This window comes from Panthera pardus, unplaced genomic scaffold (assembly GCF_024362965.1).
Source record: "Panthera pardus isolate Hobbes unplaced genomic scaffold, ASM2436296v1 HiC_scaffold_18, whole genome shotgun sequence".
Lineage (NCBI taxonomy): Eukaryota > Metazoa > Chordata > Mammalia > Carnivora > Felidae > Panthera > Panthera pardus.
Genome location: NW_026526743.1, coordinates 10,431,431 through 10,452,452, shown reverse-complemented (window position 1 = coordinate 10,452,452; position 21,022 = coordinate 10,431,431). Strand labels below are relative to the sequence as shown.

The 21,022-nt window shown below is 41.6% G+C and overlaps 1 protein-coding gene across 3 annotated transcripts in view; it reads right to left on the bottom strand.

The window, feature by feature from the left end:
- Positions 1 to 8,098: 8,098 nt before the first annotated feature.
- ZNF470 (zinc finger protein 470) overlaps positions 8,099 to 21,022 on the bottom strand; it is a 47,126-nt gene continuing 34,202 nt past the window's right edge. Inside the window, exons 2-7 of one of the 3 annotated variants that reach the window (XM_019436907.2) lie at positions 20,704 to 20,837; positions 19,327 to 19,415; positions 15,047 to 16,309; positions 13,039 to 13,165; positions 12,767 to 12,862; positions 8,099 to 10,419 (exon numbers count right to left, since the gene is read on the bottom strand). In XM_019436907.2, coding sequence (XP_019292452.2) covers positions 8,546 to 10,419; positions 12,767 to 12,862; positions 13,039 to 13,165; positions 15,047 to 15,049 — 2,100 coding nt within the window. In that variant the 5' untranslated portion in view covers positions 15,050 to 16,309; positions 19,327 to 19,415; positions 20,704 to 20,837 and the 3' untranslated portion in view covers positions 8,099 to 8,545. Of the gene's footprint in view, positions 10,420 to 12,766; positions 12,863 to 13,038; positions 13,166 to 15,046; positions 19,277 to 19,326; positions 19,418 to 20,703; positions 20,838 to 21,022 lie in introns of those variants that run through there. The other 2 variants (XM_019436906.2, XM_053906198.1) reach the window with 2 other exon arrangements.

The window sequence follows — 21,022 nt, the reverse complement described above, 5'->3', positions numbered from 1 at the left end:
TTGGTGTGTATGGATATTGCATTTTGTGGGGTTTTTTTTGTTCTTGTTTTTACTAACAGACATTAGTTTTTAGAACAGTTTTAGGTTTACGGAAAAACTGAGCAGATAGTACAGACCGTTCTCATACACCCACCTACCTACCCATAATTTCCCCAACTATTAAACACTTGCGTTGGTGTGGCCTATGTGTTACAATTAATAAACCTATACTGATACTTTACTAATAAAATGCCATCATTACATTAAGGTTACTCTCTGTGTGGTACACTTGGTGGTTTGGGCCAATGCATGATGCATATTCACCATGACAGTCACATACAGGATAGTTTCACTGCCCCAAAAATGCTCCTCCTGTTCATCCTCCTCCGTCTTCAATGAGCCCCTGGCAACCACTGATACTTGTTCTGTCTCCAGAGTTTTGCCCTTTCCAGAATGTCATATAGTGGGAATCAGACAATACACAGCATTTTCAGACTGGCTTCCTTCACTGGGCATTCCATACGCATTTAAGTGCCCCCCCCCCCCCCCCCCCCGTTTTTCTGTTTTTTGCTTTTGGCTCGACAGCTCATTAGTGTTTATCACTGAACAATAATATACCGTATATACCACACACTATGCATCCATTCACCTATTAAAGGACATCTTATTTGCGTCCATAAACCTGCTATATACACCCACATGCAGCTTTCTGTGTGGACACAAGTTCTCAACTCACTTCGGTAAATACCTAGGAGCATGATTGCTGGATGGTATAAGATTAGGTTTAGCCTTCAAGACCCTGCCAAACTCTCTTCCAAAGTGCATTCCCACCAGCAAGGAAGGAGAGTTCTGTCACTCCACATCCTTGCCAGCATTTAGTATTGAGTTGCTTTTGGATTTTTGCCATTTTAATAGGTGTGCAGTGATATCTCATTAACCTGTGGTTTCCTAATGACACGATGGTGATGACCATCTTTTCCTATCCTTATTTGTCATCTGTAGATCTTTTGTAAGCTGTCTCTTCACATCTTTGCCCATTTTTCACTTTTCTTTTTTTTTTCATGTTTATTTATTTTTTAGAGAGATAGAGCACGCACAAGCAAGGGAGGGGTGGGGGTGGGGGTGGGGCAGAGGATCCAAAGCAGGTTCTGTGCTGACAACAGAGAGCCTGATGTGGGGCTCAAACTCACGAATCGACAGATCATGACCCGAGCTGAAGTCAGATGCTTAACCGACTATGCCACCCAGGGGCCCCTTATTGTTGGGTCTTAAGAATTCACTGCAGATTTTGGATAAAAGTGGTTCATCAGACAGGTGTTATGTCCCTCATTTGCTTACAAAATGTAGAGGCTTTGAATGAGAACTTTGAGTCCCTGGGGCATGAAGGAGCCACACGGTGAGGTCTGTGTCCCTGCAAGACTGAGTAGAGCAGAGTCCCCAACCCTCACTGCCGGTGAGAAACTAACTTTTACTGGGATAAGAAACTAGTTTCTGAACTCACATCAGAGACATTTCAGAGAACTTGAATTCTGATGTGAAGGGCTGGCTTGCATCCTTCCAAAATTTATATGCCGAAGCCTTAACCCCCAGGACCTCGGAAGGCAGCCATGTCTGGAGATAAGGTCTTTAGAGAGGTGATGAGTTAAAATGAGGCTTTAGGGCGGGTCCTAATCCAATCCGACTGCTGTCCTTATAAGAGGTTAGGACACAGCACAGAGGAATGACCACATGAAGACACAGCGAGGGTGTGGCCACCTACCATCCAAGGACAGAGGCCCCAGGAGAAACCAATCCTGCCCCCACCTCGATGCTGCTGCTTTTGTGTGTGTGTGAAGGGCGAATGGGCCCAAGGGAGGGCAGACAGGGGGGAACCCGTGGGGGCTGCAGATGGGTCTGTGTGTCCAGATGTCCTGCACCTCTGCCTATCCCTCAGGATGTCTTCTCTCATGCATTCCTAGCTCACGACTCCTGGTTCCATGATGGGGCTCATTTTTGTTTGAATGATCCACAAATGACCCAGACCAAAAAGCGCAGGAGGAGATCCAGAGCCAATGTGCCTGCTCGGGGATGGCCCTGAGCATCAGAGATGCCCAAATGGGGGCCATCCTACTTTCAGGGAGAGAGAGAGAGAGAGAGGGAGGGAGAGAGGACCCACTGTCAGACAGCATTACCAATAATACAGGCTCTCCGTGCACATGCCAGGTATGGAGTTGGTTTTGGGGAGATGGACGCAAGGGATGGAGTGTGCCCCCACCCTCCCCCCCCCCCCCCACTCCCTGAGCTGGGCTGGCTGGTGTCCCATTCACGAGGACTCCGCCCTCACCACCTAGTCACCTTTCAAAGACCTCACCTCCTGATACCATCACCTTAGGGATCAGGTTTTAACATAAGAATTTGGAAAGGACACAGTCTATAGCACTGTCCCTGGAACAGGGAAAGCTCTCGCCCCAGGTCCTCGCCCTGCTTAGCAGACTGGCTTCATCACCTACTGCCCCAACTGGATCCTCTACACCAGCAGAGCAGAACCTTGTCCCCAGGACTCTTTCCAGAACCTCCACAATCCTAGAGCTGGGGCCTGTGTTCCCAAATCCAGCAACCAACTGTCCCTTCTCATTTAAGAATTGTGTGACTTCTGAGAGGCAGAGGTCCTCTGGGGAGATCTGGTGGCCGGGCTGAGCGGCCCTCAGAACCAGGAACACGGGATGAAGAGTCTAGCAGGTACCTAATTTTTGCATGCAGTTCTTTTTTCTCTCTTCACCTAAAAAATCAGGTTTTGATGTGGGGTTGTTTTTTTTTTTTTTTTTTACTTTGTCATTTTCTGGAAGTCTAGAACGACTGGCAACGTTTTGTGTATGTAGACATTTACAAAATATTCATGCATTTTAAAAGATTACTTCATCTACTTTATTTTTTGTTAAAAAAAATTTTTTAATGTTCATTTTTGAGAGAGGGAGGGAGAAATCGTGCAAGCGGGAGAGGGGCAGAGAGAGAGGAAGACACAGAATCCGAAGCAGACTCCAGGATCTGAGCTGTCAGCACAGAGCCCAACATGGGTATCAAACCCACAAACCATGAGATCATGACCTGAGCTGAAGTCCAACACTTAACAGACTGAGCCACCCAGGTGCCCCACTTCATCTACTCTAAAAGGTCACTTCATCTTGAGACTTGTTCTCAAGACCCTGTTCCTGTCCTATGACATTTTCAGGCTATCTAAAATTTTGTTTCTCAAAGAAGAAAATACTGAAGCAGATTAAAAAAAAAAAGTTTCAACTGACAAATTTACATAATTGATTGACTTTATGGACCCCAAGAAAAGCCTGTTTCACATGTTTTCAAAACAATGTGTGTTTTCTAAATTACTTTGATTTTTCAACATTAACATTCATTTTCAGCCACATAGGTCTACTTAATTTGCTGAAGCACATTTTCTCTTTTGATAATTTTTCCTTTAAAATTATTTGGAATTTGGTTAAAGTCTATTATTTCCTCCGAAAACACTAAAATTTAAAATTCCAATACTCTATGACAAAAGATGGAATTTAACCAGCATCCCACTTTAGCAAACCATAAAAAGAGTCTCTCAATTTGGTTGAGCAGTCTTAACCCTATGACTTCAAATAATATAAGACCTCTTTCCACAATATCAAAAAGACCTTTAGTTGAAATTTTTCACCTTGATGCTAGAAGTTCAAGATCTGAGTTTTAAATTATCCAAAGCAATTAGATAACAGCATCCTATACACTCTTTGGACTCAGCATTCCTCTTCTTCTCTAAAATGCCATTATCCAGGACCCCAACCCCTATTCATCTCAGGTGACTACAAATACTAATTCACTTGGATGTTTACTCAGTGCACACCAAGAGCTCGTGCTCTCTTAGGCTAGAAAAGAAATAGGAGTCTTACTTGCCCATCTCACCCAAAACCAATCCCTAATACCTCACATTTTCCAAAGATTCTACAGCCTATCACCCAGTCTTCATACCAAACTCTGTACTGGCTGTTTCTTTAACTGCAAGCAAGCAATATACGTAAAAAATGAAGTACTGGAAGCACAGTGGGTAGTGTGGGGAGTTACAGCCACAGGAAGCACAAAGATCCCAGCCAGGACAACACCAGCGTCATCCCTAGAGGGAGCTGCCACTGGATGACACAGACCCAACTGCCTTTCAAACTCCAGACAGGATCTGATTAGTCAAGACCATCAAAGCCATTATGGTATGGTATGGTGTGGTAAGGTCAGCCGCTCAAAGGAAAGGAAGAGACGGTGTAGTCCAAAGAAGGAGGCAAGGAAAACTGGGCAGAGTAAAACAGAAAAATACATATTTTACGTTTTATTTTTGATATTACAATTATGAGTTTATACTAGAATACAGTCTGAAAAATTTTTTTCATTAGGTATAATACAACTATCTATGGCCATATACACATTTATATTTCTTTTTTTCAACAGGTGCATAAAGTTCTATTGAATGAATGCACCATAATTAACTTACTCATTTACCCAGGACCCTAGTAGTTTCTAACAGAGTTCACCATTAAAAGTTATTTTTGCCATTATACAGTCACCTACCTTTGTACACTTTGGTTTCTGGGAAATAATGGTTCAAATGGTATATACACACATAAATTTATACACCTGACAACGGAATTGTCTTGGTTTTGACACATTCACCACTAGACATAGTCACTCCTCTAGGATTTAACACCAACCTACTGGGGAAAGAAGTATATACAACATCACTATATTTTGCATTTCCTTATTAGTAGTGATACTGGGTCATTTCCATTAGCTGTTTTCTCATCTTCTTTGAACTGGCCATTGGTTTTGTCCATTTTTCTACCGAATTGCAGATGTTACTATTATTGATTTGTAAGAATGCTTTGAATATCAGGATTATCCTTTGTAATATGTTTGCAAACATTTTCTTTCAATCTTAAATTTGTCTATTAACTGTGACTCTGATCTTTTCCACACATACATGTTACTTTAATGTCAGCTCCTGGGTTATGTATAATACCTAAATAAGTCTGCCTCAGACTTACAGAAATACCGTTTTTCTTGTACTTTAATATCGTACATTTAGATCTTTGCTCTTTCAGAGCTTTGTTAGTGTACACGGTATAGATCTTTGTCTTTCCAGGGAGCTACGTGTCCCAACACCATTTGATCAATCTATCTTGCCCCCATTGCAGTGAAAAATCCCTTTTATCATACATAAGGGGGGTCTAATAAGACCATTCACCCCCTCCTCTCTATCCCAAAGTAAAGGGAGCCCCAAAGCTCCATTTTCTAGCACTCATGTCCTCCGGACAAGAGCTCCCCTCAAATAGCTTTCTATGCTGCCACAGGCAGCAGTCGAGAGGGAATCCACAAGCACTAGGTGCTTCAAGTAAGAGTACTCCTCTGGGGGTGAGGGTATCCTGTTTTTAGGTAAAGAAATGTGGTAATGTTTGCACAACATTGGACATACGAAGTCACTGAACTGTATACTTTAAATGGGTGAATTCTGTTATGCAAACTACATCTCAATAAGGCTGTTACAAACAAAACAAAACCTCCACCAGACTCGAAATCACCATTGATAAAGAGTAAATAGAACGCTCATGATCCTTGTTAAACCATCAATTCTCTCTTCTTGCAACATTGAAAGTGTAATTATCTACCTTGGAACAAGACTATTCTCATTATGTCCATTGTGTCTGACATTATCTCCCTTGTCCCCTGCTTCTAATGCCCATATGTTCTGAGAATAGTAATTCCTTCCCATCACTCCTCATTCCTTCCCATCACTCCTCAGCTCCCTCTTTCGATGATTTCTCTTCGTGGTGCATATTACACACTTATAGTATATACAGTAAAACCTTGGTTTGAGAGCATAATTCATTCCAGAAACATGCTTGTAATCCAAAGCACTTGTATATCAAAGCGATTTCCCCATGAGAAATAAAACACAGATGATTCGTTCTACAACCCAAAAATATTCATGTAAGAATGAATATAATATTTTGTAATATAATACAAAATAATAAAGAAAATACAAAATATAAAGAAAAATAAGCAAATTAACCTGCAGTTACTTTTGAAAACCTTTGTGGCTAGAGTGAGGGAGACAAGAGAGGAGGGTTATTGTGTAGGATGACTTTCACTATCACTAACAGATGTTGACTACACTCTTGTCATATACTGTATTTAATGTAACTGGCAATAAGGCAGCAAAGGAAAGGGTCTATATCTGCAGGCAGCCTGATCTACAGTGAAGCAAAGCCTTCCTAAGCTCACTCTTGTATGGAAAAGTAAAGGATTGTTCATAGGTGCTTTGAAGAGACAAAAAATACACTAGTGCCAGTGGTGGGCACCTTCCAACGTTCTGAAAAATCACTGATTTCTGCCAAACACTACAGCCTGAGAGTGAGCATCCAAGCATGGGAGATGATCACCCACAATCCCACAGAAAGAGAGAGAGAGAGGCAGAGACAGAGAGAGACAGAGAGAGAGAGAGAGAGAGAGAGAAGAACCACTGGCTCAGTTGTGATCATGTGATATTTGGCATCACATACTACGTGTATTGCAAGACATTGCTCGTTTATCAAGTTAAAACTTATTAGAAATGTTTGTTCATCTTACGGGAACCCTCACAGAACAAGTTACTCGCAACCCAAGATTTTACTGTATTTCAACTTCTTTTGTTTTCTCCCACGAGATCTGGAAGGACAAAAACTTTTGTGTATTTTGCACTCGGCTGTGTCCCCAGCACCTAAAACAGGGCTTGGCACATTGGCAAATGCTCACTTAATGTTAACTGAATGAGGAGTACATTCCTTACTATAATACCACAACTCTATAGATGGTCAGAATCAGCATGTCAACTTCAAAATATATTGGGATTTTTACTGGAATATCAATTAATTTACATATTTAATGTGGAGAGAAATATCCTTGCCAGGCTTTCTATACAAAGACATGTCTAGCTTTCCACTTACTCTACCTTTTAAAATTTTTAAATAAGTTTACATTTTAGTATCTACATTCATAAGCTTATTGTAGCATATGTTTTTGTTTTGATGTCAGTCTTATTCTCAGAATAAGATGGGCAGGGGCGCCTGGGTGGCTCAGTCGGTTAAGCGGCCGACTCCGGCTCAGGTCATGATCTCGCGGTCCGTGAGTTTGAGCCCCGCGTCAGGCTCTGTGCTGACAGCTCAGAGCCTGAAGTCTGTTTCAGATTCTGTGTCTCCCTCTCTCTGACCCTTCCCCATTCATGCTCTGTCTCTCTCTGTCTCAAAAATAAATAAAAACGTTAAAAAAAAATTAAAAAAAAAAAAAAGAATAAGATGGGCAGTTTTACCATATTTATTTTATGCTTTAGAACAATTTAAACATCACAGGAATTGTCTGTGGTGCTTTTCCACAGGTAAAAGGGTTATACTACCAGGGCACCTGGTGGCTCAGTCAGTTAAGTGTCCAACTTCAACTCAGGTCATGATCTCAAGGTTTGTGGGTTCAAGCCCCACATCAAGCTCTGTGCTGACAGCTCAGAGCCTGGAACCTGTTTCGGATTCTGTGTCTCTTTCTCTCTCTGCCCCTCCCCTGCTTGGGCTCTGTCTCTCTCAAAAATAAATAAACATTAAAACAATTTTTTTAATAAAAAAAAAAAGTGTTAGGGGCGCCTGGGTGGCTCAGTCGGTTAAGTGGCTGACTGCGGCTCAGGTTATGATTTTGCGGTCCATGAGTTCAAGCCCCGCGTTGGGCTCTGTGCTGACAGCTCAGAGCCTGGAGCCTGTTTCACATTCTGTGTCTCCCTCTCTCTGACCCTCCTCCATTCATGCTCTGTCTCTCTCTGTCTCAAAAATAAATAAACGTTAAAAAAAATTTTTTTTTAATTAAAAAAAAGTGTTAAACTACCTTTTTCAGTTTATTTCATGGTTGTCACTCTAATCAAGTCTCCTAGCTTGCTTACTTTGTTTTCAATACCTGCCTAGTCCTATATGCTACCAAATGCCTTTGTTCTGACTGGCCTATTCTCACTTCTGCATGCCAGGTGAAGCGGAGAGTTCCTCATCAGCAATCCTACAAGTCTTTGTATTTATTCACACAGAGAGAGTGGTAAGCCAGCATGTTACCTTGTCCATCACAGAACCTTTTAATTCTGAATGTGTTCATTTCCCTACCTTCTGGGAGAGTGAAGAGTCCTCTGCTCTAAAATCCTTAGATTTCTTAGTCTTGACTTACTGGATTTTATTTGCGGCTGAAGGTAACAGCAAGGAAACCCTTACCTTAATGGCACTAATTATATGTCAAGGATCGTGTGCTAAGCCCTTAAATGGTAGCTAATATATTCTTAAAGACAAACATTCTAAATGGGAAAATAACATGAATAATGACTTTTATTTTTAAAAGATTAAGCTGGCTACAGTGTTAAAAATGCACTTGAGGGGAGCTAGAGGGTAAATGTTTGTAACACTGTTGTAAACATAAAAATGAGATGGTTACCGCTTAGACTATGATAATGGGACATAGACTGGGAAAAAGTGGATGGACTCTAGAGGCCTTCAGAAGATTGAATCTAGAGGACTTGGTGGTATGGGAGTGAGGAGGAGGGAATAATTGAGGATGACTCTCCAGTATGAATTCGTTGATGATGAGTGAGATGTACACTCTGCCTGAAGGCTTTCCCACATTCTTTACATTCATAGGGCCTTTCTCCAGTATGAATTCTCTTATGTAGTGTAAGATGGGCAATCTGGCTGAAGGCTTTGCTACAGTCCTTACACTCGTAAGGTTTCTCTCCTGTATGAATTCTTTGATGTAGTGTAAGGGATTTACGATGGCTAAAGGCTTTCCCACAAACATTACATTCATAAGGTTTCTCGCCTGTATGACACCTCTGGTGACAAATCAGGGATGCCCTCTGTCTGAAGGCCTTTCCACATTCAAGACATTCATATGGTCTCTTGCCAGTGTGGAGTCTCTGATGTTGAACAAGATAGGAACCATCACTAAAGGCCTTCCCACACTCAGTACATTCGTAAGGCTTCTCGCCAGTATGAACTCTCTGGTGTTGAACAAGGTGTGCAATTTGACTGAAGGCCTTACCACAGTCCTTACATTCATATGGTTTCTCTCCAGTGTGTATTTTCTGATGTTGTGCAAGGTGCGCATTCTGGCTGAAAGTTTTGCTGCATTCCTTACATTCGTAGGGTTTCTCTCCAGTATGAATTCTCTGATGATGAGCAAGATGTGTGCTCTGCCGAAAAGCTTTCCCACATTCCTTACACTCGTAGGGTTTTTCTCCAGTATGAACTCTTTGATGGAGAGTAAGTGAGCCACGATGGCTAAAGGCTTTCTCACAGATGTTACACTCATAAGGTTTCTCTCCTGTATGAATTCTCTGATGTACAGTCAGGGATGAGCCATGGCTAAAAGCCTTCCCACACACATTACATCTGTAAGGTCTCTCTCCAGTATGAATTCTCTTATGCTGAATAAGTCCTATGTGATCAGTGAAAGCCTTCCCACAATCAATACAATCAAATGGTTTCTCTCCAGTATGATAATATCTCCGATGACGTATCAGAGAAGCATTCTGCCTGAAAGCTTTCCCACAGTCAATACATTCATAAGGTCTTTTTCCAGTGTGAATCCTTCGATGATGAGCTAGGGATGAACAATCACTAAAAGCCTTCCCACATTCAATACATTCATAGGGTCTCTCTCCAGTATGAACTCTCTGATGTTGAGCGAGATGTGCAAGCTGGCTGAAGGCTTTGTTACATTGCTTACATTGATAAGGCTTTTCTCCAGTATGAACTCTCTGGTGCTGAATAAGATGAGCATTCTGACTGAAGGCTTTCCCACATTCAGTACATTCAAAGGGTTTTTCTCCTGTGTGAACTCTCTGGTGTTGAGCAAGGTGGGCACTCTGGCTGAAGGCTTTCCCACATTCAACACATTCATAGGGTTTCTCTCCAGTATGAATTCTCTGATGAAGGGTAAGGGTTGAGATTTTGCTGAAAGTTTTCTCACAGTCGTTACATTTCAGAAGTTTCTTTTCTCCCAAGACTTGCTTATGTTTTTTGACAAATGAATGTGTTTTTAAACTTTTCTTATCTGTGTCAAAATTATACATTCTCTCTTCTATGGAAAATACCTGCTCTAGATAAGATAATCTATTCAGATGTAAAAGTGTCCCCGATTTGTTAAAGTGGTCTCTTTTCTCGATAAGGGTACCAATATGAGTGACTGTCTCTTGACTAAAAGGTGTCTTCTGACTTACCAGCTCCTTCTTAAACAGGTTTTCACATTTCAAGTTTTCCCCTAATGTGGAGCAGGTAAGGTCACAGCTTGGAAGTCTTTCCAGTATCACTGCCTGGGATAACTTTCCTTCATAAATGTCCCGGTTTGGAGATAATTCCTTGGTCATCCAAACATACTCCAAGTCTGAAAGATATTGAGAAAGCAAATGTCTCCTTTACTTAATGCTAGAAGAATGGAAACTTCAAAAGTGAAACCATGTGAATCAAACAGTTACTGAAGACCACAGAGGTCTCTGACAATCTTATATAAAGTCAGGCAGTGCAGCCATCCTTGCCTTTCTTGAATATACCCTCCTTGGCTCTGGTGTGTTATATCAATATGACAGATTCTGCACCAGTATTCATAAGTGAGATTTGTATTTTCATTTTTTGATGCTATTTTGGTAAGATTTGGGCATCAAATGTTATGCTGTCTTCATAAACAAAACTTTTTAAAGTTCTTCTTTTTATTCTCTGTCATGGTACATTTTAAACAATGTTGGTATTTTTTTCTTACAAGTTTTACAGAATTTTTGAATTCTTGGAGGAGGCAGTTCTTAGCTAACTTTCTACATTTCTTCAACAGTAAACAGTCTATTTAAAATTTCTATCTCTTCTGGTGTCAGTTGCCGTTATTTATTTATTTATTTGCTTAATTACTTACTATTTATTTAATTTGAGAGAGAGAATGAGGGGGAGAGGGGAGAGGGAAAGAGAGAGAATCCTAAGCAGGCTCCACACTCAGCACAGAACCCGATGCAGGGCTTGATCCTATGACCCTGGGATCATGAGCTGAGCTGAAATCAAGAGACGTTCAACCAAGTCACCCAGTGCCCCAGTTTCAATAATTTATATCCTCTAAAATATTATCCATTTCATCCAGGTTTTCAAATTATTTACAGATAGTTGAGGGAAACAGATTCATATGATTCTTTTAAGTGCTTAGGCATCAATGGTTACTTACTATTATTTCTTTTTTTGCCTTCTCTCATTTGTTTTTATTTGACAGTTTATACATTTTACTAGTTTTTTTTTTTTTTTAAAAGTAGGCTCCACGCCCAGTGCAGAGCCCAATGTGGGGCTTGAACCCATAACCCTGAGATCAAGACTCAAGCAGAGATCAAGAGTTGGATCTTTAACTGACTGAGCCACCCAGGTGTCCCTATTTTATTGGTTTTCTAAAGAAGCACCTATTTGATTTATTTTCATTAAATCTACTATTTTCTAGTTCATTTATTCCTACTTTTATCTCTAGCAGTATAAATCACTATACCTAACTTATTTTAGTTCTCCTTAGACTTACTTTGTTCTTTTTCTACTATCTTGAATTGGATACTTTATTTCTTATTTATTAACATATATCATTAGGAGTATAAGTGACCTATCAACAATCCTCTTCTTGAAACTATGAAAAATGAAAGCAGGAAGAGGCTATACTACAAGCTACAGAATGAAATGTAACCATCTCGCTCGAGGCTGATTCTACTGTAATATATAATCTATAAACTCTTATCTACCTTTCATGACAGAAAAATAGCTTTCAAGCAAGGCAGCAAAAAATAAAATATAAACTGGGCCAAAAATCCCATTGAGTACAAGAGAAGTTGAGAGGTGATGGACAAAGAGAAAGGAGGTAATATTAGTTAGCTCATCTATTCATCTTTTGTAGGAGTATTAAAAGATGAGGTTTTGAATCTCAAGTGGATGAATTTTAAAATACAGATATAAGGGGCACCTGGGTGGCTCAGTCAGTTAAGTGTCCAACTCTTGATTTTGGCTCAGGTCATGATCTCACAGTTCGTGGGATTGAGCCCCATGTCGGGCTCTGCACTGACAGCATGGCGCCTGCTTAAAATTCTCTCTCCCTTTCTCTCTCTGCTCCTCCCCATTCATGTGCATGCACACTCTCTCTCTTTCAAAAAATAAACGTTAAAATACAGATTTAAAAAATATAAAGACATGAAAGTAACAACTTGTAAGACTAAAAATCTTTCTAATTCAAGGGGTGGGATGGTATTGTGTGTGGGGGGGGGGGGGGGAACATACACAAACAACAAAGGAAAAATACATAACAGAACAGAAAACCCCAGAGACAAAAATAATTAAAAGTGGAGGGAAGAACATAGCTAATAATAATTGTTAACCTGATAAACTCTTATTTTAAAGAAAGGAAATTTTTAAGCCACTTCAAACTAAAAACAAGTTTGTCTAAAGAATTCAGGAATGTTGAGCTTCAGGGATGATTGTAACACTCTGGTACTTGAGAACTAGGTAAGCATCATGGAGTACAACGAAGTTCACAAACAGACTGTACTTTATTTGCAGGAAATCAGTACAGATAAAAGTGTAGTGGAGAAGAGAAGATCCATTTAAAATATGGTGTCAGGACAAAAAGTTTTACTTTGAGAGGGATTTTGAGGGGTGTTTTCCAACAATTATCAGAGAAGAAACATCTTGAGAATAGTTTCCCCACTCTCGTTATCTGCACTTACCTGGGCAGAGGCCTCCTGTCCTCTCTCCCTTCATCATCCAGGGGTCTTCACCTTGCTCCAGTAAGGAGATCACATCTGGTTTAGAAATGCAAAGACCTGCATATAAGAAAAGACAGGAAAATTAGCTATTTTGTGGATATTGCAGAGCTATGACACATTCTAAGAGGTACTGAGAGAAAAGGGACATTGTAGGAAAATGCTGATAAAGGCATGAAAGACTACTGAGGTGGAAAGACTCCAATGGGGGGGTGGAAGGAAGAAGATACTCTTACCCAACGAAACCAGGTTCCTGTAGTTCTCCAACATCACTTTCTTATATAAAGTCCTTTGAGCAAGATTCAGCCATTCCCATTCCTCTTGAGAGAAATCTATGGCCACATCCGTGAAAGTCACTGAATCCTGAAATGACACAAATATCACCTTACTCGGTGTTCGTGCCATTACTTAGCTGGCTCTAGGGGTAAAGACTTATGCTGTTCACACTATGGGGGAAAAAAAAAAACCCTGCACTGGGCATAAGTAATTACACTGGAGTCTAAATCATCCAGGTTGTATGGTTAGCTACTGGACAACTTTTCTGCCTAGTTATATTGTACATATTAGGAAAGTGAAAAAATATGAGAGACATTCTCTGCTCTTCGAGCATTTACAATTTTACGGTGGTGAGAAGACATTCTCATATGAAAATATACTGATTGCACGTAAGATAGAACGTTAAGTACTAAACTGCGGCTGACCCTTGAACAACACAGGTTTGAACTTCGCAAGTCTAGTTACGTGTGAACTTACGTGTGACTTTTTTCAATAAACAAGTACAGTATTGTAAGCATATTTTCTCTTCCATATGTCTTTTAACAATTTCTTTTCTCTAACTCGCTTTACTCTAAGAATATAAAAATATATAATACATATACAATATATGCATTAATCAACTATTTATATTATCAGTAAGGCTTCCAGTTAACAGTAGACTATTAGTAGTTAGTTTGGGGGGAGTAAAAAATTATATGCGGATTTTCAACTGTGCAGGAATCAGAGCCCTCAACTCCCATGTTGTTCAAAGGTCAACTGTATTTTATCATGTTAGGAGCTAGATCGTTTTTCTACGTGAAGAAATTAAAGAGTTCTGAGACTGTGAGGGAGTTTCAAGGAAGGATGCTGATCTGATGAGCAAGTTTTCAAATTCCACAATATATTCTAAGAAATCCTAGTGCTCTGAGATGTTAACAGGTGTGTCTAAAAAAACAAAAGAAAAAGGGGCGCCTGGGTGGCTCAGTCGGTTGAGCGTCCGACTTCAGCTCAGGTCACGATCTCACGGTCCGTGAGTTCGAGCCCCGCGTCGGGGTCTGGGCTGATGGCCCAGAGCCTGGAGCCTGCTTCCGATTCTGTGTCTCCCTCTCTCTCTGCTCCTCCCCCGTTCATGCTCTGTCTCTTTCTGTCTCAAAAATAAATAAACGTTAAAAAAAAAAATTAAAAAAAAAAAAAAAAAAAAAAAAGAAAAAAACCCCTAGCAAGATTTTTTCCTTTTGACATAAAAATATGTTTTGCATTAAGAGAACACATTTGGAAAGCTAGATTTTGATAATTTGCTGAGAAGTACCGAGAGAGATCATATGAAGTGAGCACAACCTGTTTTGTTACATGGGCTGAATTTCTTAACCAACCAGCAAGAGATGCCAGCCAGCCATTCCGTGGTTGCTGGCAGATTTTCCATTTCTTACTCTGTGATTTCACTTGTATCAACATCTACAAATGAGTTCTGAAAAACCCACCAGTTGTGAATAAAATCAGAGAAAAAGGTCAGACTATTACAAAGAATTCAGACTCTGGCACTGACTAACTAGGTGATCTTGGCCAAGTTAATTAACTACATATGCCTCAGTTTCTGCACCTGAGAAACAGGAACAATTTTAGTACTATATAACAGCTGCACTGTGAGAATTAAATGAAGTAACAGTCACAGTACCTGGCTAAGTGCTCAAGAATTGTTACCTATGATAATGATGAAGGAGGGATAGAAAAGAAGGAAGAGAAGGAAGGCGCAGCCAACAACAGATGAAAACATTTCATTTAATACATCAATAAAAGTTTTACTTTTGTTTTATTTTATCTAATTGCAACATGTTATAGTAGTTAAGAACATGGTCTATGAAGCCAGACCACCTATGTTCAAATCCTGTTCTGTTCATTAAACCGAAGATATTAGTTTTGTTTTCAACCTTTGAAGATATTTTAAATAACTCAGAAAACAGCCTACTGTATTTACACATACATATTTACCATTTCTGTTGCACTTTCTTCATTCCTGATGTTTCAGTTCCCTTCTGGTATAATTTCTATCAGAAGAACTTCCTTTTGCAATTCTTTGAGAAATCCGCCAATGAATTTCCTTAGTTTTCCTCCATATGAGACACTATTTCACATTCAATTTTGAAGGGTATTTTTTTGCTGGACACATAATGCTGGGTTGACAGTTCTTTCCTTTGAGTACTTTTTAAAAGTTGCTCTACTTCCTTCTGATTTGCATGATTTCTGATGGAAAACCCAGAATTGAAGTTGCTGCTACCCTATATGTTAAGCATCATTCTTCCCGGGCTGTTTCCCTTGTCTGTGGTTTTTAACAGTCTGATGACAGAGCCGCCAGGCAGGATGTCTTTGAGTTTATCACGCTGGAGTTTGCTGAGCTTCATGGATCCACAGCTTTATGTCTTTTACTAAAGTTAGGAATTTTTCAGCCATTATTTCTTCAAATATTTTTTCTACACTTTCTCTTTTCTGGAGCTTCAATGATACAAATGTTTAACATTCTGGGCCCTGAGGCTCTGTTCAATCTTGTATCAATTGTTCAGATTAGACAATTTCTCTGTACCTTCAAGGTCGCCAACTCTTCCTACTGCCTTTCTCACTGTGCCGCTAAGCCCATCCAGTGGGTTTATTTTGGCAATTATATTTTTCATTTCTTGCTGCTTGCTATCTTCTATTTCTTTGCTGAGGCTGTCTGCTTCAAGAGAGTTCCTTGTTGGAGCATTATTATAATAGCTGCTTTAAAACCTTTATCAAATAATCCCAACATCCAGGTCACATCAATGCCAGCGTCTGGTGATTAGCTTTTCCCATGAATTGAAATTCTCCTAGTTTTTCATCATTTGAGTAATTTTAGATAGTATCCTGGACCTTCTGAATGTTACAAGACTTTACGTCTTGTTTAAATTACATGGAGAATGTTGATATTTTGTTCCGGCTCCATTTGCAGAGCCTATGAAGTGACAGTCGCCTCTGTCCTACACGTGTCCTGCTTGGTGACCCGCAGTCTATCCCTCAGTTCACTTCTCGTTGACTGGGGTCAGATACACGCATGAGCAGGCTAGGGTGCGCCTGGGAGTTCAGAAACAGCTTTATACAGTTGATTCCCAAAGCTCCTCTTCTCTGTGATTTCTCCAGTAGTTCCTACCTCCTAGGGGTTCCCCTTCGCAGTCCTCTGGCCAGATGGCTGGGGCTTATTTATTCCACTTGACTGTGCCCCTGCCCTGACTGTACCCACCCCTGGAGCCAAGCAGGGAGAGAACAGAAGCAAGAAAACAAAGCAGTAAGAGTTTACTCCACCCTCTGGGGGACACAGCTTCTCAATCACAGACATTTCTCCTCCTTCAAAGTTTTAGATGCCTTTAGACCCCACTGCTACTGTCTCAGGACACAAGAAAACATAATTTTTTTTTTTTTAAGGTAGAGTCCCATCCACCCTTTCTGACTATTAGATCCCCTTCCTACTTCTTGAGCCTGAACTAGGTGTCTCCTGCAGTTCTTTTTATCCATGCCAAAACCCCTTGTGGGTTTTGTGCTTGTTGAATCCATGCTAGGAGATATTGGGAGGTAAAAAAAAAAAAAAAAAAAAAAGGTAAACACATTGCATTCTGGGTTTCTTTCCCCATCAGCCTGCTGTTCTTTACCGCTTACAGACCTCAGATGGCTGCTCCGTGCCTGCTGTCCCGGTCCTACAGCAGCTTCCAGCGGAAAGACAGGGTGACATGTGCTCAGTCCACCTTTCCCGGAACAAGGGCTCTCCCAATTTCAGCGTAAATTACTGTTAGTTTTAAAATCAATATTCCGTTGGAAATAAAAACCTCCTGATGTTCAGTGCTTCTTGTGCATCAAATGCCATGTTGTAGGTTTTTCCCAGGTCTGTTAAGAGTGTAGACACACGCGCACGCACACACACACACTATACATCATATGAAGAATTACACGGGCATACAGGCAGACAGCAGCTGTCCAGGCAAACAGCGGCATATAAAGCTGATGCTTATACAGTGCTTATTATGTGCCACTTACTTTCTTAAACACTTAAAGTATATTAACTCACTAACACTTACAGCAGGACTATAAATTAGGTACTAGTGTTATTCCCATTTTGTGGTCGAGGAAACCGAAATTAAGGTGCTCTATCTAGTACACAGTGGAGCTACAATTCGTAGCCAGGCAATCTGGTCCCACGGTCACATTACTAATCTTTTTGCCATACTCTGCCACTCTCAAAATATTTTCCTCTGACAAGTAACAATACTGATTTCATCTAAAATGTTTAAGTGCTGGGGCACCTGGGTGGCTCAGTCAGTTAATCATCAGACTCTTGATCTCGGCTCAGGTCATGATCTCACGGTTGGTGGGATCGAGCCCCACGTTGGGCTCTGCACTGACAGCATGGAGCCTGGTTGGGATTCTCTCTCTGTTCCCTGCACGCTCTCGCTCTCAAGATAAATAAATAAACATTAAAAAAATATATAAAATGCTTAACTGCGTAACAAACGAGTGCCATTGGTAGTACATGTTTTATAGTGTTGAATCTGATTAGAAAAGGTGTTTTGCTTTGCTATAAGCTGCTCACTGATATAAAATAAAGACAATTTTACTATGCTGTTATTTTTTATTTGATTAGTTTTTAAAGTTTATTAATCAGGGTCCCTGGGTGGCTGGGTTGGTTAAGTGTCTGACTTTTGATTTCGGTTCAGGTCAGGTCTGTGAGTTTGAGCCCTGAGTTGGGCTCTGTGCTGACAGCATGGAGCCTGCTTGGCTTTCTCTGTCTCCTCTCTCTGCCCCTCCCCAGACTTTGCACACTCTCGCTTGCTCTCAAAAATAACTCATGAACTATGAGATCAGGACCTCAGCCGAAGTGGGACACTCAGCCAACTGAGCCACCCAGGTACCCCTAAATAATAATTTTTTTTAAAAAGCCATTTTAAGGTTTATTAAGCAAATTTTGGGGTTCCTAGGTCATGGTCTTGCCATTCCCAAGTTTGAACCCCGCGTCAGGCTCTGTGCGGACAGCTCAGAGGTTGAGGCCTGCTTCAGATTCTGTGTCTCCTTCTCTCTTTGTCCCTCCCCTGTTCACACTCTTGTCTCTTTCTCTCTCAAAAATAAATATACATTAAAAAAAAATAATAAAATTCACTAATCAAATTTTATAATTTCTTACAATAATTTGTTCATCATCCTCATTTAGCAGTCCACTTTAATCAGAATATGAATTATAGTTCTTAATTCTATTATTGATCATAAAAATATTAAAATTAAAAATATTCCAAAGTTTGAGAAACTCTAATCCATAAGAAATGAAAAATTTGGAATTTAGTCCAAGAAAATAATCAGTGATGAGGGCAAACGATGATCAATAATCTGATCGATAATCTCTATTAAATAGTAAAACATGGCAACAACTCAGCTATGGAACAAGGGGCTGATTAAACAGATGAGGATGTTCATCTCAGAAAGAAAAAAGGATGTAGAACATTCCCTGGCATTTTAAGATGTTCATGGCTCCAAGTCACGTGGGGAGGGGACAACTCCACACCCTCCGACCCAAATCACGTGTGCCTGCATATCTCCCCTTCCTTCAAGATGCACCTCAGGAGTCACACCTCCCTTGCCTCCTCGCTCCAACAGGGAGTACGACTGTGTAGGCTTTATTCCGCACCCGGATCTGTCACCAGGGAGGCAAAAAGGAGCTAAAAATAAAGTACATTTCGTCCTGCTAGACTGTGGCCTGTCCCAGAGCTTCACCGGGCCAGAGGAAAGGACACCTTTCTCTAATTCACCCAAAGGTATTCATGTGGACTTGCCCACTACTCCACGGCAAGTCCACTCCACACCTACAGCACTGACCACACCGCACAAATAAATGTTGGTTGCCTTTTCATTTCTCCAACAGATTATAAGCCAGGACGGGTACTTAGGGACTAGGCAGGTCATGGCTCTCAAATTGCCTCTAAGGACTGCATTTCTGTGTTGTCAGATGCGTATGAGAAAACTGAGCACAGGGAAGGAAGGGCTCAGAGTGGTCATTTCTCGAATGAAGACTAAACAGCTGTAGGAAGAAGAGGAAGCTGGGCCAGGGCGCTGGGCTGAGTCTATCTTTGTGGCCCCATCACTCATCAGAGAGGGAAGAAATGGGAGCCAGGCCTCAGGGTGCAACTCTTAGGCAGACAATTTTCAGAAGGAGACAAACACTCTCGAGTCCTAGAAAGCAAGACAGTATTTTAAGAAGGAAAGAGGGAAGACTAACTCACCAGGGGCATGGCTTTAAGAAGTTCAACTCCCATCACCTCTTCCTCTTCCTGGCTCCTCGTGAGAAGTGCTTTACCCTGAGAGGGCAGAGCTGGCAGAGAAAGGAGCAGTGAGAGGCTGAGCGGCTGTAATAATCACAGCCCAGAACTCTGTCCTCCCTTCAGCTCCCTCTGTTCCCCCACCGCCACCCCCACATCCCCTCGCCACCAGGAGCTTAGTGGCAGACCTACTCTGCTCTGGGTGTTCAGGCTGAGTGCAACCTCCTTCCGTCTCAAAGCCACCCATCATTAACAACAGAGACATACCAGGAGTGCTGCCTGAGTGAACCCTCACAGACCATTTGCTCAAGCAGACAACTGTGCAACTGACTAGCCAGGGTCGGTCCAGACTCTACGGGACCTGGTGCGGCTGACTAGTCAGGGTCGGTCCAGATTCCACGGGATCTAGAAACAGTCATCTTCCCCAGAGAGAACTATTACCTCTGTTACAACAAAGGGTCCACATGGCTTCCAGATAACTGGACCAAATAAACCCATCAAGAGACCCATTTTGCTCTGTGAGAAACCATGTCTCTTCTGAGCCAAGTTTCTTCAATCAGAAAGAGGATAAAAGTCCCTGACTTGGGGCGCCTGGGTGGCTTGGTCGGTTAAGCATCCGACTTCGGCTCAGGTCATGATCTCGCGGTCTGTGGGTTCCAGCCCCGCGTCAGGCTCTGTGCTGACAGCTCAGAGCCTGGAGCCTGTTTCAGATTCTGTGTCTCCCTCTCTCTCTGCCCCTCCCCTGTTCATGCTCTGTCTCTCTCTGTCTCAAAAATAAATAAATGTTAAAAAAAAAAAAAAAAAAGTCCCTGACTTAATTCTGGTTTCTTTCCTCAAAACTCTGGTTTCCTTTATTAAAATGACGACAGGGGGCGCCTGGGTGGCTCAGTCGGTTAAGCACTGACTCTTGGTTTCGACTCGGGTCTCCGCTCAGGTCATGATCTCGTGGTTTGTGAGTTCTCACGAGCCTCAGCTTTGGGCTCTGTGCTGAACGTGCAGAGCCTTCTTGGGATTTCTCTCGCCTCTCTCTCTGCCCCTCCACGGCTCTCTCTTTCTCTCTCAAAAAATAAACATTTTTTCAAAAATGACAATAAGAATGAACACTTCTTGACCACTTACTATGTGGCAGGATAAGTGTTTTACAGGCATGAGCTCAGTGAACCCTGATAACAGTCCTATGAGGTACACACTCTCCTCTCCATGCCACGTAGGAGAAACTGGGTCAAAAGTTTGAGAAACAAAAACTTGCTCAGTGGGGGTTTGGGGGATCTCAACCCTTGAGATTATTTAACCGTCTGAGAGTCACTTCTTCTCCCGTCCCAAGTAGTTAAGGATACTGACCTCAAGCCGTTGTAGAGAGGATTACATGAGAGTCAGTACCGGAGGGACTCCGGAGCCCTCCAGTCCTGGAACCGAATCCCGGCTCTTCCACACACTAGCGATTACCCGGCCTCTGTCTGCTTCAGTGTCCTCATCTGCGAAAAAGGAGGGACCAGAGTTTCCGCTTGCTGAAGCGACACTTGGTGTGACTGTCCCCAAAAGGTCCCGGAACCCAGAAAACAGTGGCTATAATTATTGCTGCAGCAAAACAGGAAAGAACAGTCTGGCTGTGAGCTGTGCTTCCTCCCACTCCTCCCCCTCCCCCGCCCCGCCTCCTTTC